This window comes from Rhinoraja longicauda, chromosome 27 (assembly GCF_053455715.1).
Source record: "Rhinoraja longicauda isolate Sanriku21f chromosome 27, sRhiLon1.1, whole genome shotgun sequence".
In the NCBI taxonomy this organism is placed as follows: Eukaryota; Metazoa; Chordata; class Chondrichthyes; order Rajiformes; family Arhynchobatidae; genus Rhinoraja; species Rhinoraja longicauda.
The window spans coordinates 19985231-20009946 of NC_135979.1; the positions used below are offsets into that span (position 1 = coordinate 19985231).

A 24716-nucleotide genomic window follows, 5' to 3' on the forward strand; every position below is an offset into this window, starting at 1 on the left:
ACTGAGGTACAGTGAAAAGCTTAAGTTTGAGTGCTACCCAGTTAAAGAAAAGACTACAATCAAGCCCTCCACAGTACACAGATAAAACATAAAGGATGCAACTTTTAATGCAAGATATAATTTGTTGAAATGCAGTGGTCTTTCAATGTGAAATAATGCATGGAATAAATTCAAGCTGCTGCACAGTGCTGCACTGAGAGTGTAGCCAAGAATTTCCTAAACCTATAAATCTGAGTTATTAGTCGTACAGGAAGTACTTCAGTGTCACGTCTGACAGTTGTGAAAAGGTTTAAGATACGTGCAAGTGTTATTTTCTTCAATCTTGTTTCCATAAGCGGTTCATATGGGGATTTGTATGTGCAACTGTCCCAAGCAAGGTGAGTGGGGTAGAGTTTTGTTAAATTGCTTGGATTTGATTTTTCTGAACACCATACGTAGAGAAGCGATCACACTTAGGTTTTGCTTAATCTAAAGGAGAAAGGTTGGAAGTATATGAAATAATGTGGCACTGCAATTTTAATTTGATCATGGTTGTCTATCAAGAATTGACCTCACCAATTGTAGTATAGAATTTACAATGCCATTGAGATTCTGAAATAGACTACTTATCTTTGTGGTGTTGTAGACATTGTTATTTTACATTAATGAGTAGGTTTAGAATTTGTTAAAACTGAAACATTTTGTTGTTGAAAAATGTGTAAACAGTTGGTTATTATAGTATGCTTTCTCTTGTTTTCAGATGAAGATTGGAAGCAACAAGTGGTCATATTGCCTATTCCTGTCCCAATTTACGTACCTTTGCCTCTACATCTTTACACACAGTTTGCACCATTCCCGCTTGGGATGCCTGTGCCTGTAAGTTGCACACAAAATTATATACATCTTTGAATAAGTTTACTATTGGCTCTAGTGAGTGGCACCCTCTCCCCTCCCCTGTCCCCCCTCTACGAGGAATAGGCCCAACGGTCCACTTGGTCTAGTACAACCTAAATGTCACGAGGCACTGATTTTGTTTTGTGATGTATTTCATCTTTTTTTAAAAATATACAGAGGGTTCCCAGATTACAAATGACATGACTTGTGGAAATGCGACTTTATACACATTCTCCTGTATAAATTTAAAAATATTTTATCAAACTAAATCTTTTGATCAGCCATGATCATATTGAATGGCGGTGCAGGCTCGAAGGGCCAAATGGCCTACTCCTGCACCTATTTTCTATGTTTCTAGTGATAATAGTAAAACGTTGCATGGTATTCATAACTGAAGACACTAAATATTCCCTTAGTTTGACTATGGATGAATATTCAATGATATGAAAGAATTAAAGCAAATGTATGCAAAGCGAAGCATCACAGGTTACTATAGAAAACAAATATTTCTGACTTGTGGAGAAAACGGCTTTGGTATAATTCTTGGGAGCAGAACCCTTAAGTAATTTGGACTGCTTTTATGCTAAAATTGGAGTCTGTTTTTGAAATCATTATTTTGATGCCACATACTGTGATGTGAGTGGCGTTGATATTAGTGATTGGCTTAAATTTTATAGAACAGATGATTCCTAATGTCAATGCTGTTACACATGTATTTCACAATTGAAGTAGATAATGACAGCACATCACAGCAGAGATTTAAACAGGTTATTTTGATAACAAATTAGTAAGTATTGCTGTACTATAGTCAGAAAGTTACTGGAAAGAATTCTGAGGGATAGAATATGCATGCATTTAGATGGACAAGGGCTGATTAGGGATAGTCAGCATGGTTTTGTAGGTGGGAGGTCGTGTCTCATGATTTTTTTAAATATGTGACCAAAATGGTTGATGAGGGCAGAGCTGTAGTTGTATATATGGATTTCAGCTAAGCATTTGACAAGGTTCCAATTGGTAGGCTGCTCGGGAAGGTTGGATTGCATGGGATCCATGGAGATCGAGCTGAAAGGATGGAAAATTAGCTTCATGGAAGGAAGCAGAGGTTGATGGTGGAAGGTTACTTCACGGACTGGAGGCCTGTGACTCCAGGTGGTGTGCCACAGATGGGTACTGAGCCTATCACTGATTGCCGTCTATACCTATAATCTAATGATTTGGATGAGAATGTACGTGGCAAGATTAGCAAGTTTGCAAATGGGTGGTATTGCAGATAGTGAAGATGGTTGTTAACAATTGCAGCAGGATCTTGATCGATTGGCCAGATGGGCTGAGGAATGGTTGATGGAATTTAATGCGGCAAAATGTGAGATGCTGCATTTTGGGAAATCTAACATGGGCAAGACCAAGATTGGGTGGTCAAAAGCTTTTGGTTCTTGACTTTCAACAGCCAGAGCATTGAGTATAAAAGTTAAGAGGTCATGTTGCAATTGTATAAGACGTTGGTGAGGCCGCATTTAGAGTATTGAGTTCTGTTTTGGGCAATGTGTTCTAGGAAAGATGTTAAGCTGGAAAGGGTACTAAGAAGATTTGCGCGGACTCGAGGATGTGAGCTAAAGGGAGAGGTTGAGTAGGCTGGGACTCTATTCTTTGGAGCGCAGGAAGATGAGGGGTGATCTTATAGAGGTGTATAAGATCATGAGAGGAATAGATCGGATAGTTGCACAGAGTCCCTTGCCCAGAGTAGTTAAAACGAGGACCAGAGGACATAGGTTTAAGGTGAAGGGGGAAAAATTTAATAGGAATCTGAGGGGTAACTTTTTCACACAAAGGGTGGTGGGTGCATGGAACAAGCTGCCAGAGGAGGTAGTTGAGGCTGGGACTATCCCAATGTTTAAGAAACAGTTAGACAGGTACATGGAGAGAACAGGTTTGGAGTGATATGGACCAAGCACAGGCAGGTGGGACGAGTGTAGCTGGGACATGATGGCCAGTGTGGGCAAGTTGGGCCAAAGGGCCATTTTCCACACTTTATCGCTCTATGACTCTAATTGTGTAATAAGATGCTGAAGAAGAAAATCTTGCTAGATTATCTATTTACTCTTTTCATTTCAGCTGCCAGTTCCAATGTTCATTCCAACAACCTTGGACAGTGCAGACAGGATAATTGAAACAATCCAGGAAATAAAGGAGAAGATTCCCTCAAATCCCTTTGAGGCTGACCTTCTAACAATGGCTGCTATGATTGCAGAAGAGGAGGAAAAAGAAAAAACTATTTCACATGGTGGTCTGTATTGATTCAAGCTATATTATTTATGATCCAGTTGTACAATATTTAGTTTGGGACCTGATGCCTAGTATATCATATTAAAAGTATCCAAAGGTAGCATTTTGTTTTTATTATTCAACGTGCCAGAACTGCAAGGTCTTATTTATTAAGTAGATTTGTGAATAATTATTTTAAACTCTTGGTTTTTGATGATGGCATAGCCAGATGCCATTAGAGTGTAGAAACAATTGAGTACTCTGAAGTTGATTTGCACTTCACTAATAAACTCCATGGTACATGTGAGCACATAGCTAACGTGACATTATGCTACTGTACAATGAGAAAGGGAATAAAGTAAGGGACCAAAATCGGTGCGCAATTGATGTCCATTAGTTGAAGATCTTCAAACAGTGGAATATATTTGTAAGCTTAAGGTACAGTTCGTTAAAACTTGGGTGCATCGAAGCTTCTCGCAGGAGGTGATGAATCTTCGGAGTTCTTTGCGCTGGAAGTGTTTGAAGATTTGTTCATTGGGGCTATTCAAGGTGGAATTGTTGAAAGATTGATGAAATTAGGGCTTTGTAAAAATGGCACAGAAAAGGATTGGGAGTAAGGCCTGGGGCAGATCAACTAATTACACCGAGTGGTGGGCAGGACTGAGGGACCGTGTTGTATATACCTGCTCCTATTCCCTTTCGTTCATTTTTGTTATCTTATTTTTGCCTTTGGGAGCAAGATATGTAAAGTGTGTGGTCAAGTTGAACAAATGCTGAATTTATTTTGGTTCCCTTCTCAGATCAGGGTAGCACGTACAGTGGGGATCTTGAATCAGAGGCGGTGTCTACACCCCACAGCTGGGAGGATGAACTGAGTAACTTTACTTTGAAGCAATCTCTTGCATCTGCACCTCTACCTCTACCTCCACCTCCACCACCACCTCCACCTCCACCTCCACTGCCAGCTGAGCCACAAGTGCAGTTACCTTCAACTGAAGAGCTTGAGGATGACCTGGAAGCTGACATAACTATTGGTCAGTTGTAACAGAATTTGAATTTTCTTGTAATGAAATGAATACATATCTCATCTGACAAAAATCATTGGTTATCCCTACCAAGAAATAATAGCATGTTTGCAATTTATTTTTACTTTTAAAATCAACGGGGGTTCATGATAGTTCACTGTTATGGCACTGAGCCAGTTGATAAACTAGAAGATCAGGTAGTCAACCAGTGTTTCATATGTTAATGTCACCCTGGTCTGCATTTAATGTTCTTGCTGGCTGAGGAAAAGCAAGGTTTTGTCGCTTATTTGTCAGTTGTGGCCTCAGCTGAAAACTGCCACATTCATTTTGGTCAGATGCCACTACAGAGAAGCTGTTTCATTTGATGGGAGATTCTAAAGATCAGGATGAAACATTCAGAATGCACCTTTACAGAAAGGAGAGTGGAAATATTAAACGTGCCTCCAAAAATTCCATGTCAAATAAACTTTCAAGTTTGAGATTGACGGTTTTCATATGCGGCCTAACTAAAGTTTTATAGAAACATAGAAAATAGGTGCAGGAGTAGGCCATTCGGCCCTTCGAGCCTGCACCGCCATTCAATATGATCATGGCTGATCATCCAGCTCAGTAGCCTGTACCTGCCTTCTCTCCATACCCCCTGATCCCTTTAGCAAAAAGGGCCACATCTAACTCCCGCTTAAATATAGCCAATGAACTGGCCTCAACTACCTTCTGTGGCAGAGAATTCCACAGACTCACCACTCTCTGTGTGAAGAAATGTTTTCTCATCTCGGTCCTAAAAGACTTCCCCCTTATCCTTAAGCTGTGACCCCTGGTTCTGGACTCCCCCAACATCGGGAACAATCTTCCCGCATCTAGCCTCTCCAACCCCTTAAGAATTTTATATGTTTCTATAAGATCCCCCCTCAGTCTTCTAAATTCCAGCGAGTACAAGCCCAGTCTATCCAGTCTTTCCTCATATGCAAGTCCCGCCATCCCAAGGATTAATCTGGTGAACCTTCTCTGTACTCCCTCTAAGGCAAGAACGTCTTTCCTCAGGTTAGGAGACCAAAACTGCACACAATACTCCAGGTGCGGTCTCACCAAGGCCCTGTACAACTGCAGCAGAACCTCCCTGCTCCTAAACTCAAATCCTCTTGCTATGAATGCCAACATACCATTCGCTTTCTTCACTGCCTGCTGCACCTGCATGCTTGCTTTCAATGACTGGTGCACCATGACACCCAGGTCACGTTGCATCTCCCCTTCTCCCAATCGGTCACCATTCAGGTAATACTCTGCTTTCCTGTTCTTGCCGCCAAAGTGGATAACCTCACATTTATCCACATTATATTGCATCTGCCATGCATTTGCCCTATCCAAGTCACTCTGCAGCCTCCTAGCATCCTCCTCTCAGCTAACACTGCCACCCAGCTTCGTGTCATCCGCAAACATAGAGATGTTGCATTCAATTCCCTCGTCCAAATCATTAATATACACTGTAAATAACTGGGGTCCCAGCACTGAGCCTTGCGGTACCCCACTAGTCACTGCCTGCCATTCCGAAAAGGACCCGTTTATTCCTACTCTTTGCTTCCTGTCCGCCAACCAATTTTCTATCCACCTCAAAACTGAACCCTCAATACCGTGTGCTTTAAGTTTGTACACTAATCACCTATGTGGGACCTTGTCGAAGGCCTTCTGAAAGTCCAGATATAACACATCGACTGGTTCTCCCTTATCCACTCTACTAGTTACATCCTCAAAAAATTCTATAAGATTCGTCAGACATGATTTGCCTTTGGTAAATCCATGCTGACTTTGTCCGATGATTTCACCACTTTCCAAATGAGATGCTATCACATCTTTAATAACTGACTCTAGCATTTTCCCCACTACCGATGTTAGGCTAACTGGTCTATAATTCCCCGTTTTCTCTCTCCCTCCCTTTTTAAAAAGTGGGGTTACATTAGCTACCCTCCAGTCCTCAGAAACTACTCGAGAATCTAAAGAGTTTTGAAAAATTATCACTAATGCATCCACTATTCCTGAGGCTACTTCCTTAAGCACTCTGGGATGCAGCCTATCTGGCCCTGGGGATTTATCGGCCTTTAATCCATTTAATTTACCTAACACCACTTCCCGACTAACCTGGATTTCCCTCAGTTCCTCCATCTCATTAGACCACCGGTCCCCCGCTATTTCCGGCAGACGGTTTATGTCTTCCTTAGTGAAGACAGAACCAAAATATTTGTTCAATTGGTCTGCCATCTCCTTGTTTCCTATGATTAATTCACCTGTTTCTGACTGCACGGGACCTACATTTGCCTTAACTAATCTTTTTCTCTTGACATATCTATAAAAGCTTTTGCAGTCTGTTTTTATGTTCCTTGCCAGTTTTCCCTCATAGTCTATTTTCCCTTTCCTAATTAAGCCCTTTATCCTCCTCTGCTGGACTCTGAATTTCTCCCAGTCCTCTGGTATGCTACTTTTTCTGGCTAATCTGTATGCTTCATCTTTTGTTTTAATACTATCCTTGATTTCCCTTGTTAGCCACGGATGCACTACCTTTCCTGGTTTGTTCTTTTGCCAAAGTGGGATGAACACTTGTTGTAGTTCATCCATGCGACCTTTAAATGCCTTCCATTGCATGTCCACCGTCAACTCTTTCAGCATCAATCGCCAGTCTATCTTGGACAATTCACGCCTCATACCCTCAAAGTTACCTTTCTTTAAGTTCAGAACACTTGTTTCTGAATCGACTTTGTCACTCTCCATCCTTGTGAAGCTGCAACTTTAGGCTTAAACATAAGAGAATCTAGAGCAGCATAGGAACAGGGCATTCGGCCCACAATGTCTGTGCTAAACATGATGCAAAGTTAAACTCATTTCCTCTGCCTGTCTGTGATTTATATCTCACCATTCCCTGCATATCCAAGGGCCTATCTAAAAGCCTTTAGGACACTACCATCGTATCTTCTTCCACCATACCACGGATAGCGCTTTCCTGGGACCCATCACTCTTGAGTGTAAAATCAAACTTGTCCCACACATCTTTTTTTAAACTTTCAACGTCTTTAAGATTTCCACCCGAGGGAAAAAGGTTCAGACTGTCTCTTCTATTTATGCTACTCATATTTTTATATATTTCTATCAGGTCATCCCTCAATCTCCGGCACTCAAGAGAAAACAATCCAATGTTGTTTGACCTCTCCTTATTACTAATACCCTCAAATCTAGACAGCATTCTGGTAAACCACCTCTGTGGCCTTCAAATCGTCCTCAAAATAATGGGACGATCAAAACTACACACAATATTCCATACAATAGACAATAGACAATAGGTGCAGGAGTAGGCCATTCAGCCCTTCGAGCCAGCACCGCCATTCAATGCGATCATGGTTGATCACTCTCAATCAGTACCCCGTTCCTGCCTTCTCCCCATACCCCCTCATTCCGCTATCCTTAAGAGCTCTATCCAGCTCTCTCTTGAAAGCATCCAACGAACTGGCCTCCACTGCCTTCTGAGGCAGAGAATTCCACACCTTCCCCACTCTCTGACTGAAAAAGTTCTTCCTCATCTCCGTTCTAAATGGCCTACCCCTTATTCTTAAACTGTGGCCCCTTGTTCTGGACTCCCCCAACATTGGGAACATGTTTCCTGCCTCTAATGTGTTCAATCCCCTAATTATCTTATATGTTTCAATATGATCCCCCCTCATCCTTCTAAATTCCAGTGTATACAAGCCCAATCGCTCCAGCCTTTCAACATACGACAGTCCCGCCATTCCGGGAATAAACCTAGTGAACCTACGCTGCACGCCCTCCATAGCAAGAATATCCTTCCTCAAATTTGGAGACCAAAACTGCACACAGTACTCCAGGTGCGGTCTCACCAGGGCCCGGTACAACTGTAGAAGGACCTCTTTGCTCCTATACTCAACTCCTCTTGTTACGAAGGCCAACATTCCATTGGCTTTCTTCACTGCCTGCTGTACCTGCATGCTTCCTTTCATTGACTGATGCACTAGGACACCCAGATCTCGTTGAACTCCCCCTCCTCCTAACTTGACACCATTCAGATAATAATCTGCCTTTCTATTCTTACTTCCAAAGTGAATAACCTCACACTTATCTACATTAAACTGCATCTGCCATGTATCCGCCCACTCAAACAACCTGTCCAAGTCACCCTGCAGCCTTATTGCATCTTCCTCACAATCCTCACAATTCGATACGTAAATTAAAGTTTTATAAAGCTGCAGCATGTCATCCTGACTCTCATACTCCATGCCCCACCTGGTGAACCACTCTATCTGCTTGTCATTTCCAGGGTGCTATGGACCTGGACCCACAAGATCCCACTGTTGTCAATGCCATTAAGCATCTTGCCAACATCTGTATATTTTTCCTTTGCACTTGATCTCCCAAAATTCAAAACATTACACTTCCTTGGCTTAAAATCACAGAGGATTTCACAGCATTCCTCAACAAAGCCTGTCAGTGCTTTAGAAACTTTGCATATCAGATGAAAACAGTGCCATATTATGGGTGCAATTTCTGTAAGGAACTATCAATTTATGTATTCATTATTTCGGATGAAGTGAAGGAATATAGTCACTAAATTATTGATTAACCGGATGCATTGCATCACTTCATAATTAGGAATATTCCAATATATTGCTCATAGTCACTGGTTATTGATGAATATTCACCTTATGTATAAAGTAACAACAGATTTATTTTCTGAAACAAACTCCACAGAGCTATCTATTGGCAAGAGGTAGCAATTACATTGTTAAAGGCAGCTGCTCACAGGCAGGAATTTAAATCTAAATGTTTACTTTCAACTTGTGTTAAATGTTGATCATTATAGAATCAAATGCACATAATTTTCCTAGAGTGGCTTTGTGATTTTCGATTCACTTTCAACGATTCATTATGTCGTGACTTCATTCTCTTAGCCGAAGTGAAATCCAGCTGCTTCCTGGTAGAAAGGCTGTTTGTCCCAGGCTATTCTTAACCACCTTCAGCTGGTTAAAATATAATATTGGTGAAATATTGGGGGCATCAAGAGTAATGAATGAAAGACCAATTAGCCTCGCCAATCTGTTCCCCATGAATGTGATGATACATAGTTATCAGAGCATGTACTTTGCATCTTACCCAAATGCCAAATATCTACTAGTAGAGGTGGAACCAAATACAGATAGAACAGTCTACTACTAGTTTTATTACCAGACAATATTTGGCCACTGTAACAGATTTCCTGCGTGTGGAGAAAAATCTGTAAAGTTCCTTGCAGATTAACCCAGATGATTAAGATTCATCCTGGATCTCAGTCAGAAGGAACACAATAAATCTATATTCGCTGCACAAGCAGGCAGTCTGTTCCAGTGGCCTACCATCTCTGGAAATAAAACTAATACTGACGTCTCTTTGTGGTCACACATTGCTTAAACTAATCTCATTAATTGAAAGAAACAGTCAGTTTGTAAACCTCGGTCAGATCACTCGTGTCTACTCAAGTGAAGTTGCAGATCTTTTAGTCAGCCATCACGACTACGATGGACAAGTGCTTTATGTGCCAAAGATGACCATATCCCAAGAGTGAGAATAAAAGCTTTAAATAGTTTTTTTCTCTGTAGTCTCCTCTGCATTCTTTTAAAAGCCACATTATTCCAAACTATGGGAAGACACAAAATCTGGCATGATAATCTAATTGATCCACGATTCATGCCTTTGAGAAGGACAAAACTTTCAATTTGCGTCATTTTAGTTTTCTTTTAACGGATCCAAACATCCAATTTTTCGTAGCTATTGCTGCCTGGTAATTTTTATTAATCTGCAAGATGTGGGCATTGTTGGTAAAGCAAGCTTTTATACTCTTAAGAAGCCTTAATTGCTCATGAAAGTTAATGCTAAACCATCCTTTTCAATTGTAGTAACTTGTATGGTTAAGATACTTTCACTATTGTTGGTACGGAGTCTAAATATTTATACCCAGTAGCAATATTTTTCTAAATCAAGGTGGTTTGTGACTTGGAGGGAAAACTGCAAGAGGTTGAATTTCCAGTATTTGCTGCCATTATTCTTTTAGGAAGTAAAAGTTGGGTTTTGAGTTGTTGTTGGAGGAGCTGCAGTGCATTTTGTAGATGTTTACCCCATGCTCATGGTACAGGGATTTGGTCTGTAGTAGTGTGAAGGGGGGGGGTTGCAAATGAAGTTGGCTGCCCTGCCCTGCCCTGGCTGGTGTCTAGCTTGTTGCAATTGAACAAATTCAAACAAGTATGTTTGTGGATGATTTCAAGGAGCCTGGTTACAGGATATCCAGGCTCAGATCCCTGTACACTAGGACTATCATGCACACTGGGGACAATTTACAATCTTTACTGAAGCCGATTAATCTACAAACCTGTGGGTCTTTGGACTGTGGGAGTAAACCGGAGCACTCGGTGGGGGGGGAGGAACCCTCACGGTCACGGGAAGAATGTACAAACTCCGTACAGGCAGCACCCCAGGTCAGGATCGAACTCTGGTCTCAGGCGCTGTAAGGCAGCAATTATACCACTGTGCTGCCCTAAATTGGTGAACTCTGGGATGTTAACGGTGTGGGACTTGGCAGTAATGCATAGTACCTGAGTTGGGAATTGTTTTGTGGACACAAGGAAGCAACGGACGACTGCAGATGCTGCTTTACAAAAAAAGACAGCGGTGGAATAACTCAGCAAGTCAGGCACTTGGGAAGTGGTTTGTTGTGCTCGTTGTCTGGTACTTGTAAGACGCAAGTGAAATTTAGTTAACCCCAACTCATTCCTTATTATTGTCCAGTTTTGATGCATGTAGTTATAGGTTACCAAGATATAGGAATTGAATATCATGCAATTATCAGCCAACATATGCACTTCAAAGAAGAAAAAGCTGTTAGACATACCCAGTGGAAAGTTTTCAACATTTATTTCACAATGAATTTGCAATGAATTTTAATTTTTTTAAAATTCATTTTAAACAAGATCAGCCATGATTGAATGGCAGAGTAGACGTGATATGCCGAAAGGCCTAATTCTGCTCCTAAACCTATGAATTATGAACAATGTGCAGATTCCAGAAGATTATATTTGTATCCTTATTATTTTGAATTATTTTTGAAATAGCTACCATTGAATCATCGCGTCGAGAGCAGTTGGCAGTAGCACGGCAGAATAGGGCAAAGCAGCGTGCAAGAATCAAAGATGGCTTTGTGCAGCCGAGAAAACGGGTGAGGATATCCTTTGTGTCTTCTAATTAATTAGATTAATGCTTTCACAATAAAATATTACGACTAATAATATATAGATTACTAATCAGATACGACAGTGGAGTTTAAATGTTTTTTTAGAGATATGAAAATGCAGGGATATGGAGGCGTAGGGGATTAGTTTAAGTAGACATGTTTGGCACTGACACCGTGGGCTGCATGGCCTGGTGCTCTGCTGTACTGTTTATATTTAACTCGGGAGGGAGGAGGGGTTGGGATGAGGACAAAAGAAAATAAAGGGTATAATTTCACGGTTAATTCGAGCCACTGAGCTATGACTGTAAGAACTTAAAAAAAACATTTTTTTATAGGGAAGAAAAAAATCTATTGTTGGCTACACCCGAGATGTTATTAAGGAGCCTGCAGTTGGAGTGAATGACCTAGGTCTATTTTTGAAGTACATGTACGGTGTGAAAGCTTGGAAAAGATGGGTGCAGTTTAGGAACGAGAAAGGAGAACCCACAGAGGAGCTGCGATTTGGATGTGAGTAGATGGCCGAGACATTAATCTCACATTCGATCTATTATGTTGGGGCTTAATTTGTTTCCTTTATATGGTTCTTTGTCACATGAACAATAAAAGAAGAACAAAACTCAGACACGTTTTCGTTCAGCACATATGCCACTTAACATGATGTGTAACTGATTGGATGCATCTTTTCAGTGGCAAGCAAAGATACTAGAGGAGCAAGATAGACCACTCGGCCCTAAAAACCGTAGTATGTCATGGCGCCATTTTAGTAGGCAGAAACTTGCAGAAACATTTAACAAGAAAAATAACAAAAATCTGTGAATTGATAGATGAGATATGTTCTGCATTTTAATGGTATCATCACACATACTGTTTCCCCAAAACGCCGATTACACTGCGAGAGGCATAGCGAATGGCGGGTTTTGCCTACTAAAATGGCGGCCGTTATGCTCCTTTGCGTACTACACTTCAGTATAGGCGATTTCTTCGGAGTGGTCCATCTTGTTCCTCTAGTATCTTTGGTGGCAAGGCATTATTGTATAATTTCCATTTATCAGTTTAGTGGATTATTTTTTGCTATTTTGATTTATTTCTTGATATTTGTCCTTTTTAGACTTTCATCTATCATGTTTTATATCAAAACAATGGGAATGAATGTGAGCCTTGGGTTTCCTCATGCAACTACTTAAACTGGTTGATTCAGGGTTTCTATAAATAACCTTAACAGCCAGTGACTTTTTTCTCTTCATTTTATCTGAGCGAGCACTAAGCCTCAGCTTGATGTCTCCAAGTCACATAGGCTATACTGCTTGAGGTTTTCAGTGGGTTTTGTAATAGACTTGTGGAGAAAGAAAGTTTAATGATCTTGCCTCTTCAGAATCTCTTGAAGTGTTTGTATTCCCTTTTGAAATTAGGCACTTGTTTGAAGGTTGAGGCAATCCAATTGCAAACATCAACAGTTCATAAATAAATAAGATAACTGATAATTTGTTTAAATGAGAGTTGACTCAAGCTCAATGTTGCTGGAGTTTGTTGGATGGACACACCAAGCTTCTTTGTAGAATTGTCAAGACCTTTTAAGACTGAACAAACAGGCAGGGTTTACCATGCCCCCTCTGATAATTTAAAAACACAATTGGATTGAAGGATCATCTTGTAATATGTAATAAACATGCTGAAGACATCTCATGTTTCAAGGTTGGTTGTAATAGTCACATTTACTTGGATTTGCAGTTTGATGCATGCATGGTCCAGTGAGAATTGTCAGGAGGTGCACTAAAAACAAACGCCTTTTCATTCTACTTAAATGCTAACTAGGGGTAGAACCGTCAAAATACAGCGAACTGCACGAGCGTAGCCTATTGTGCAACGGTACAACTCTTAAATATTATTCTTCAACTCATTTGTCAGTTTATTCTATCAGTAATGTCTTATTGTTAATGAATTACATCAATTTCCATGCAGCTCGACCAATGAAGTTAAAGGAGGATATTCTGTCTTGTACGGCTGCTGAGCTGAGCTTTGGACTGTGTCAATTCATTCGGGAAGTAAGGAGGCCAAATGGAAAAAAGTATGAGCCGGATAGTATCTTCTACCTTTGCTTAGGAATTCAACAGGTACTACATGATGTTAATGATACACAACTGACCAAAATTTATTTGGTTGTTATTAGTTTTGTTTTTCGTGACATTGTACTTCGATATTACAATTTTATATTGATGTCAGTGCATTGCTTTGTTTTAGAGGTGTTCTCCAGTATTATGATTCATCTGGAGAGAAACAATGGAAAAACTGCATTTGACATTTAATTACCCCACCCAACTCTGCTATTTGCCTTTTATTTTATTCACCCATCAATCAAAGCTTGTTTTGCAGTAATTACAGGTTTGATAACTAATAAATCACACAACAGTGAGGAAACAAGGAATATTTAAAACATATAGATTCTGGAGGAAATTATCACCTTGTAGCGGACACGGAGCTGTCCGTCGAAGAATGAGGCAGCACGAAGTTCGTCCAACACTACTTTAATTCCCCGCACCACTCCTCTCTCCCCTCTCTGCCACGCGCCAGCTTCCCATACTCCCCCAGGACACCTCGTGACCTCTCCCGAGCCGAAGGTTATGTACTGCGCGTGGTTTACCACCAGGAGCCGCTACAACCTTTCAATTCTCTTTTTATAAAAAAGAAATCTTGTAATTTGGAGGTCGGCAAGCGAAAAAAGCAGTTTTAAATTGGTTATTTTTTTCCGAACTGTAATTACTTTGTGTAATTCTCCCTTGTGCCCAGGGGATGGCAGCAACTTGCAGCATTTTATGAAACTCTCGGGCAGATCTCTCATTCCCCTGCATTCTACGCTGTTACTTCCATTGTGGACCAGGATGCAATCTTCTGCTGGGAGTTCAGGTCTCAGACCTAGGGAAAGGCAGGGCTTCTCCAGCTACCTGGCGAGTCTTGACTCTCCAGCTCGTCAGCTGTCACCTGTTATTTAAGTTGAATCTTTCTGAATAGCTAAACATTTAAACTAATGTAATGATATAAAATAAAAACGTTCCTTTCCCCCATCAATTTATTTCTCCCATTGATTGCCATGGGGTTACTGAACCTGCATCAGGTTATCCGACCATGGCATCAGCAGATGGATTTTCCAGTCTGAGATCTGGGCATCTATGGAATTTTGCACGGGCACATGGGCTCCATAAGGACTTGAATGGGGAGAGTGGTGTTTCGGTGGTGGCACCTTCCTCTCCACAAGGCTACGTTACAGCCACTGCTTGGAGATTTTTCAGTGCTGTGCCTTGGAGATATCCATTTGGCCCATTATGTTTTTGCAAACAATAAAAAAAACACCTATATACGTTTACTTTCTATTTACATTTAAATTTTTTAACATATTATTGCCCCCCCATCAGGTGATGCTTGAGTTTTGCAGAATTCGAGGATTAATAAATAGTAAATCAAACACCAGTGAGAAACCAGGAATATTTCAAACATATAGATGCTGGAGGAAATTATCACCTTTCAATTCTGTTTTTATAAAAAATAAACTTTGTCATTTGGAGATCAGCAAGAGAAAAATGCAGTTTTAAATCGGTGAATTCCAGTGAATCACAGAGATAGCTCTTAAAGATTTCCAGATCTCCTTGGCAAAGACTTTCAAATATTCACAACAGTAAATAAAAGTATCCTCCTTTTCACCTTAAATAGCCAACAGCTTATCCTGAGCCTTATTCCATATTCTAGTCTCTTCATAAAGGGGAAATAGCCTCTTACTCTCTTGTCTAAGAATTTTAGGTATTTAAACATCTAATCAGTCTGTACTTCCAATGTGGCCCACTCAATCTAACCCAGTGCATTAAATCATCATCGGAAAAAAGAGAAGTTGTTCTTTGATCAGAATGCAGTGCAGTATGTATTACCATTGTCAATAAATTGAGAAAATCTGCTGGATTGATGTGTTTACAATATCTGTAACGAGGTAAAAGACAGTTGATTCACAGATATGTCCTAAAAGAAAATGTCCAGCACACATGGTTTCATGGAGAGCCATACAATTTTTAAACCGTTTCAAATATTGAGGATGTTTTGAAATACATTTTTCTGATTTTCATCTCTAGATAAGTCCATTAAGATCATAGTTAAGAAGTCATAATTCAGATATTCTGATTTCTTTCAGTATATATTTGAGAACAGCAGGATTGATAACATCTTCACAGATCTTTACTATACAAAGTTCACATCGGAGCTCACAAATGCTCTGAAATGTTGGCAGCCGCAGCTTCTCCCGAGTGGTAAGTGGCAGCCTGCAGAAACCTTGCCCATTTGAGAAAAACATTTGTGAATTGTTTACGTAAGCGTGAGGTTATGTAATTCACCTAATTACGTAAGTCGGGGAGTGCTTGTATTTGAAGATCGAAAGAAGTGATCCAGTGCTGTGTAGCATTAGTATGCTGCTGAATTTTTCTAGAATAATATAGTGTAAGAATACGAAATGAAAAGTACCTTTGTGGAGAAAATTTGATTTTGTTCATCAGTGTACCAATTTCCGTAAACATCCATGAGAATTGCATACTATCTATCTATATATATATATATTACTAGAACTCTCTGTCCGTATGTATGTGTGTATGTGTGTTTGACCACAGTATAACTTTTATGGTTCGAACAGCCAAAACGGTACACCACAGTGCCACAATGTTTGCACCACGTTACTCACCATTATCCTGGACATAATATGTTACAACTCTCATTCAAATTGAAGCTACATTTTTAAAGCTACAGACATTTTAAAGTTAAAAAATTCACTTAATAACCCATTGAGGGGGTGGGGGGAACAGTAGGGGTGGGGAGGAAAGGGGACAGCGGGGGGCAGGAGAGAGTGGGGGTGGGGAGGAGGGGAAAGTGGGAGTGGGGAGAGGGGGAGGGGGGAATAGGGCTCACTCAGTGACAACATCCTTTCCCCTTCCCTGTCTCCCCTCTACGAGGCATGGGCCCAACGGGTCCACTTGGTCCAGTACTGCATAAATGTAGTGATGCTTCAACTAGCCAAATGCCAAAACTAATGTCGTGATTGGCTTTGAGCAGAATGTAGCCCAAGGTTGCACTTGCCAAGAGCTTGCCTACTGTAATTTGGATGAAACTCACATGTGTTTAGTAATTTCATAACTAGTGCATCAGTCACTGAAAGGAAGCATGCACGTACAGCAGGCAGTGAAGAAAGCCAATGGAATGTTGGCCTTCATAACAAGAGGAGTTGAGTATAGGAGCAAAGAGGTCCTTCTACAGTTGTACCGGGCCCTGGTGAGACCGCACCTGGAGTACTGTGTGCAGTTTTGGTCTCCAAATTTGAGGAAGGATATTCTTGCTATTGAGGGCGTGCAGCGTAGGTTCACTAGGTTAATTCCCGGAATGGCGGGACTGTCGTATGTTGAAAGGCTGGAGCAATTAAGCTTGTATACACTGGAATATAGAAGGATGAGGGGGGATCTTATTGAAACATATAAGATAATTAGGGGATTGGACACATTAGAGGCAGGAAACATGTTCCCAATGTTGGGGGAGTCCAGAACAAGGGGCCACAGTTTAAGAATAAGGGGTAGGCCATTTAGAACGGAGATGAGGAAGAACTTTTTCAGTCAGAGAGTGGTGAAGGTGTGGAATTCTCTGCCTCAGAAGGCAGTGGAGGCCAGTTCGTTGGATGCTTTCAAGAGAGAGCTGGATAGAGCTCTTAAGGATAGCGGAGTGAGGGGGTATGGGGAGAAAGCAGGAACGAGGTACTGATTGAGAGTGATCAGCCATGATCGCATTGAATGGCGGTGCTGGCTCGAAGGGCTGAATGGCCTACTGCACCTATTGTCTATTGTCTATTGAGACAGGAAACGCATATTTGTTTCCCTTTACACGATGCTCCCAAATGCTCACTTGCTGCTTGTGCTTTTATCAAATTGTTTAAAATCAACTGTGCAAAAACAATCTTAACTCATGAGAGTCTTCACTAGATGCCCTATCAAAGTCTTTAATTTATGGTCCAGATAATTTATGGAAACTTATGGAATGTTTGATGAAATTTATGGAAAGTTTGGTGAAATTTATGGAAAGTTTGGTGAAATTTTGATGTGTTTTTTTATATCTTGAGCCCCTTCAGAGTGGATATTTTGACATCTCTGGGATACCAGTTTGGTGTATTTTGCATTCTGAGAAATAAAAATGTCTGCAAGGAAAATTAAGAAATTTAATTCATTAATGGGATACTTTTTGTGTTAATGCTGTCCTCAATATTTTGTTTGCAGGCCAGTTGTTTTGCCGGATTGAGGAAGGACATTTATGGGAATGTAAACAACTTGGAGCATATTCTCCAACAGTTCTTCTCAACACGTTACTGTTTTTCAATACCAAATACTTTCAGTTGAAAAGTGTCAGTGAACATATGAAGCTTTCCTTTGCTCATGTCATGAGGTGTACAAAGTCTTTGAAACACAACACAAAGATGACCTACCTACGATTCTTCCCACCAATGTTCAAAAAGGAGAAAGATATAGGTATGAACAAACCTGTTTTTCCTTAGCAAATATGTAGCATAATGGGGAAGTTGCTCTCAAATTGAAGAATAGTTTTTGATGAAGCAAAGATTCAAACAATTTGTGCCGGGTCGAAATAGGGAAGCTGAGCCTTCCTATAATCTATTGCCCGGTGAGAATTAGGGGTCACTAACAAATTGCAGGTGGTAAAGTGTCTTTGTTTATAACACAGCTTTGCAATCACCAGTCAAGCTGCACTGAGCTGTTGCATTTACCATGAATGTAGCTTGAGTACTTATCCAACCAGTTTATGTCACTCAGAAAATGGTGGGCTTGCATCTGTCTCCAATTTTATAACAATAACTGTGTAATTCCTCATTCCTGCTTTTGAAACAGTATGATTTAAAATAGTCAGGACAATGAGAAAATGCCTCAAATTCTTATGTTATTATGTTGTAGGTTAATACCCATGGGTACAGAAGTGACCTAATGTGGTTCTGACATTTTAAGTTAATATAATGCATTCCCAAGTAAAGTTAACTGCATTTCAGGGCACCATAATGTTTGGGACACAGCAATGTCATGTAAATGAAAGTAGTCATGTTTAGTATTTTGTTGCACATCCTTTGCATGTAATGACTGCTTGAAGTCTGCGATTCATGGACATCACCAGTTGCTGGGTGTCTTCTCTGGTGATGCCCTGCCAGGCCTGTATTGCAGCCATCTTTAGCTTATGCTTGTTTTGGGGGCTAGTCCCCTTCAGTTTTCTCTTCAGCATATAAAAGGCATGCTCAATTGGGTTCAGATCGGGTGATTGACTTGGCCACTCAAGAATTGACCTTTTTTAGCATTGAAAAACTCCTTTGGTGCTTGAGCAGTACGTTTGGGATCATTGTCTTGCTGTAGAATGAACTGCCGGCCAATGAGTTTTGAGGCATTTGTTTGAATTTGAGCAGATAGGATGTGTCTATACACTTCAGACTTCATTATGCTACTACCATCAGCAGTTGTATCATCAATGAAGATAAGTGAGCCAGTGCCTTCAGCAGCCATACATGCCCAGGTCATAACACCCCCACCACTGTTTGAGGTGGTCTGCTTTGAATCTTGGGCAGTTTCTTCTCTCCTCCATACTTTGCTCTTGCCATCACTCTGATATAAATGCCCTGAAATGGGGGGACTATGTATAAACACAGCTGTAATTTCTACATGGTGAAAGGCCAATGTATAAAAATGGCCTTTATTAAAATCTGACAATGTGCAGTTTAACCACATGTGATTTTTTTTCTATTACAAATCTCAAATTGTGGAGTACAGAGGCAAATAAATAAATGATGGGTCTTTGTCCCAAACATTATGGAGGGCACTGTATATCGATATAAGCACTTATTACTGTTCTATTTGCCAAAATGTGGCACCATTACCTTTGACAGGAATATTTAGTTTAGAGATACAGTGCGGAAACAGGCCCTTCGGCCTACCTAGTCCATGCCAACCAGTGATCCCCGCACATTAACACTATCCTACATACACTAGGGACAATTTACATTTATACCAGGCCATTTAACCTATATACCTGTATGTCTTTGGAGTGTGGGAGGAAACCGAAGTTCTCGGGGGAAACCTATGCAGGTCATGGGGAGAACGTACAAACTCAGTAAACAAGCACGAATCGAACCCAGGTCTCTGGCGCTGTAGGGCAGCAACTCTGCCGCTGCACCACCATGTATTTTACAAATTTAGATTTTATGAAAATTCAAGACAGTTCTAACTCTAATAATTGTACAGTTACATACAAAATAATCCACTTCTAAGCAACTTGCCTTTAGTATATAAAGTTAAAATTAGGTTGAAATAAATTTCAATATAATTTATCATAAACTAATTTTTAAATTTAAATAATGAAATTAAGTTTTTATTGGGTCAAAGGGGAGAATGTTGCAGTTATGTATTTTTATTTCTAATGTAGATAAGTTGCAATTCGGAAAGAGGAAGCGCAGTGAAGAGGAGGATGAAGGTGCTATGGAAATGGCTGAAAACACCGATAATCCACTCAGATGTCCAGTGCGTCTCTTTGAATTCTATCTGTCCAAGTGGTAAGCAGGTTTCCATCAATGATAATCAATCTTTAAATTTAAAGTCAATAAAAACTAACAAGCAGTATTTCTTATAAGCTTCACCATAACGGTAGAAAAATGAAATATACATTGAAAATAAAAATGAATGCGTTCACAACTTCTAACCATTTGTGGTTTTTTTTTGTTGCCGTTCTTTAGTTCTGAGAGTGTGAAGCCAAGAAGTGACATTTTCTACCTTCAGCCTGAGCGCTCATGTGTGCCTGACAGTCCATTGTGGTATTCAACCTTACCAACTGACCCTGCCATCCTGGACGCCATGTTAACTCGTATTCTCATGGTGAGGGAGGTTCACGAAGAGCTTGCAAAGGTGAAACAAGAAGATGAGGAAGTGGAAGATGCATCTGAATGAACTAGATTTTTATCTGTTTTTAAGCACTGAACTCTGGAATGCATGTACCCGTGAATAGTAGCAGACTGCTGGGAGTCTAGTGAACTCCTGGGTTGATTTAGGGACAGTGAAGAGAGGGTCAATGAACACACTGGTCAAACAAAATCTATGTTGATAATTACATTGACAGGAAATCTTGGTGCTTTAAAATAATTACAGTCTAAAGGATTTTTTTTGTTGAGATGGACAAGTGACGTAAATCTGTTTTTACCCCAAGCATTCACACTCTACTTCATTGTGTAAACAGGTGTTTTTTAAAAACAATGCGTGATAAATTCATTTTTAAGGAGAGCAGAAAAAGGAGTGAAGATAGGATGGACATGGAGTGTGGGGAAAGCGCAGGAAGAATGCCAAGAAGTATTTAAAGGACTATTTTAGAATGTTACATTGGAACTTGAAGGACATATTTTGAATGAATCTCTTATAGCGAGACAGTATTTCGGCCATTTAAATGTTAACATCTATGATTGAAAACACTGTTTAGTCTCTAGATTGCTGTTAACCACAAAACTACTTTTATTTTGGAAAAAGAATTAACATTGAATTGCATTTACTAACCCCTTGTTAAAATGTCCTGTGCTCACATTTTATTTAGAGGAGATGTGTGTGCTGTAAGTTTAGATGTAGATGTGCACATGAGTATAAATTTGTATATTTTGAAGGTAATGGGGCAGCTAAAAGGATGTTGTTATAAGTTTAGGTTCTTGCTGACATGTTTTTGTACATACATTTTAATTACATTTATATCTTGACTGTGTATAAAATAAGTGCTTATGTGAAGTCTGATCAGACTTTACATACTGCAGAGTAATTACATTTGTAGAAAAGCCCACTGTACTCCCTGTTACATAATACAGTTTGCATTGTAGTAAACAGGCGTTTGTGTGAAAGTACCTTTTACCTCTTCATTAACCGAGAAACGCACTGTTCCCCATTGACATAAGTTATGGGAAACTTGAAAATAGTGAATACACTAGATACTGTTCTGAGTTTGGTTTCCACAAGAACCTTTTGTACACGGAAATTGCTGTGATTTAGACACATGAATTATTGCTGTTAAGGGAAGGACTCGGTTGTAATGCACTTTCTTTCTGCTTCATTCTATATAAAGGTGTACGTTTTACGTACAGCTCCCCAGCTCAGACATTGAGCAGGTAGCGTGCTTGCTGCTGGACTGAAAGCTATAATTAGATGATTCCCAAAAGTGATGGAGAGGAGCATTAACTTTCTACAATTTTCTTTCTCAATAGTTGTGGCTTCTTCTCTGCTAAGTGTATTCAGCTACGGTCTCATGATTGGGCCACATTCAAAGGACCTTCAGTTGGAGAATCGATGCTGTAATGAGAAGCCCCACCTGGGTTTTTAAAGTCCTTTGAATACAGCTCAATAATGGGAATGTTGAAATTCATTGAATTTGTTCTTTTTGAACTGGAAAGCAATCACCAATCAAATGCGCCCCCTTTCGCTCCTTGACTGAGTGTTGGCAAACATAATTTTAATCGTTTATTTTAGAAATCTAACAGAAGGTTATTTTGCAATGTTTTTTGCAGATTAGGTATAGCCAATGAAGCTTAGTTCAATTCCTCAATTAATTCCTTAACACATTGGCACCCTCAGCATGCACCTATCCAAAAATTCTGCACAGACATTTCATCCTTAATCAATAAAGAGAAAATACTCCCACACTGCTTAGCTTTGCCTCTGGATTTACCAGCGTTTAGTAGTGCATTTTCCCTTTTTATTGTTCACTGAAATTTCCATATGTTTTGAACTAGTGTCAACATTAACCCGTACCAAGTTCAGATCAAGCAAAGGTTAAGATGCAGGTTGAAACTCCATCAATGCAACAGTGTGCCTTAACCAGTGTCTGGAAGAGTATCCCTTTTGCGCAATGTAAATATTCCATTTTGTTTCATTAAGTGACGGCATCAGTCAATTTATGCTGAATTCTGAGCAATATTTTGCTGTAGGAATACACTGGTTGTGACACCTGAATTGTCATACTTTTCAGGCCATTTCAACCGATAAGTAAGATTCATACTGTCATCTTGGGTGCGGGTCAAAACCAGATCGCAGAGGAAAGGATTGTTTCTAGTCTATTGTATCACCTCAACTAACTGCCAGTGCTTTCTCCAAAAATAGCATTATGTCCTTGCTTGTTCACAGATCATGTAAATCAGAGGGCAAGTAACTAAGCATGCATTTTCTAAGTTTTTTGTTTGATTCAAATGAATGCGATGAAGTCAATAAGGTTGGCGGAGGGTTGGAAAGCACTTAGCTAAGTTTTCAGAGTTGATATGTCTTGCAAATTTATCAGCAGCAATTGTGTGATATCACTAGAAATAAGTGACTTCATAAAATAATCAGGTTTTAAATAAAACTGAAGCAAAGCACAATCTGCTGGAGGAACTCAGTGGCTCGAGCAGCATCCAGAGAGGCAAAGAGATGGTTGAGTTTTTGGATCGAGACCTTGCATCAGTTCTAATGTCGCGAGTTGACATGAGGCATCAACAGATTGTTGAACATCAACAAATATATCTGTCGCCACAGATGCTGCTTGACCCGCTCAGATCCTCCAACACTTTGTTTTTTGTTTCAGAATGCAGCATCTGCAGTCTCTTGTGTCTTCATTTAAATGAACTGAACAAGATGCAAATGTTTGTTCCAAATAGAACCAGCAGTTCTTTTCTAATCATTGAAGAACACGATGCCTTTCAATGGGCTAACGTAACTGTTATTTTATAATACATTTTTCCATATTTCAATTGAAATATTACAGTGATACAAGTACATTTTAAAGTTATTGTCAACTTTTTTTGTTGCGGTTTGGATGGAGAAGTTTTCAAGCAGATTAAAATTCATGGAACAATCAGGAATATTTCCAGGAACAAAATATTCTGAAATCCCAGTTGAAACCTGTATGCTTTCTGCCGGGATCACAGTGCTGCAGGACTTTTTCTTTTACAGTGATATCCTTTTAAAACTTTTTTTGAAAGTTGACTGACTTTATGATCATGTTGTGGATCATACCTTTGTTTGTAACACTTCTATTCGTAAACCTGGTATAAAGTGCAAGGCATTTTACCAAACGATGATGCCCCTTTAATAAAATATTTATCAGTAAGAACTATGGAATTCAGCTGCTGTCATTAATGAGCCTTTTTGAAGTTTTTAGTCAAACCTTAACTCAACATGGTAAATGAACAAAAGTAAGTGAATATTTATGTTATCTGAATAAAAACTTTTTTTAAACTACAGCCACTTGTATTTGTTACTGCTTGGATGTATTTTTGACTGTTGTATGTTAAATTATTGACGAAAGTCTTCCATTACAATTACATATGAGTAGTGAAGGCCAGCACAGTGGACAGCTGGTAGTAGAATTGCTGCCTCACAGCACCAGACACCGGGACTCAGTCCTGATCTCGAGTGCTGTCTGTGTGGAGTTTGCACTTTCTCTTGTGACTGCGTGGGTTTCATCTCTAAAGATTTTAGTAAGTTAATTGACCCCTGTAAATTGCCCCTGATGTGCAGGTGCGTAGTAAAATTTGATGGAAATTAGAATACAAATACGATTAATTTAGCATTAGTGTAAATGGATGATTGGTGGTAAGTTCTGTTAAAGGGCCAGTTTCTATGCTGTATCTTTTTCATGACTCTAACTTTAAAAAAATTATTTCCGGCAGTGTTTTAATCAGGGAATTGGTCTTGTACAGGTAATAAGCATATGTGAATATATTACCTTAGTGGCTAGATTTTCTTTTTCAGGAGGGTGGTTCAGCAAGTAGTGTTGCTGTCACAGAGCTTCAATGACATGGTCATTCCTGACCAGTGCTGATTGTGTGGAGTTTACATGCGTGTTCTTCAATTGCATTGGTTGCCTCCAGGGTCTCTGGTTTCCTCCCACATCTGAAAGCCCTGTAGGTTAAATGGCCACTAAGTTTCCCGTTGCATAAAGATGGGTGAGAGTAACAAGGGGAATGTGGAGAGAATAGTTTCCAGGGAAAATTAGTGGGGAAATGAGATTGCTGTGTCAGCCTGCGCAGACTCTGGACAAAGTGCCTTCTCTTCTGTGAAATGAAGTATTGAACTCTCAGTCACATGAATGCTGTAAAATTGGTCGATGGTAACAACGTAAAGGCAGATATTCTCAGTTTATAATTGTATGGTATAGTACTTTTTATTTGTCACGTGTACTGAGGTGCAGTGAAATTCATTTTTGTATACAGTTCAGTACAAGAATCACTATATATAAGCACTTAG

At 39.9% G+C, this 24716-nt stretch overlaps 1 protein-coding gene across 3 annotated transcripts in view; it reads left to right on the forward strand.

The window, feature by feature from the left end:
• LOC144606891 (zinc finger MYM-type protein 4-like) overlaps positions 1–23700 on the forward strand; it is a 140820-nt gene extending 117120 nt beyond the window's left edge. For all 3 annotated transcript variants that reach the window (XM_078423354.1, XM_078423355.1, XM_078423356.1), the window contains 10 exons: positions 740–855; positions 2986–3157; positions 3936–4169; positions 11297–11400; positions 11751–11922; positions 13375–13526; positions 15587–15701; positions 17700–17948; positions 19897–20023; positions 20204–23700. In XM_078423354.1, the coding sequence (XP_078279480.1) occupies positions 740–855; positions 2986–3157; positions 3936–4169; positions 11297–11400; positions 11751–11922; positions 13375–13526; positions 15587–15701; positions 17700–17948; positions 19897–20023; positions 20204–20414 (1652 nt within the window). In that variant the 3' untranslated portion in view covers positions 20415–23700. The remainder of the gene's footprint in view (positions 1–739; positions 856–2985; positions 3158–3935; positions 4170–11296; positions 11401–11750; positions 11923–13374; positions 13527–15586; positions 15702–17699; positions 17949–19896; positions 20024–20203) is intronic.
• Positions 23701–24716: the final 1016 nt, after the last annotated feature.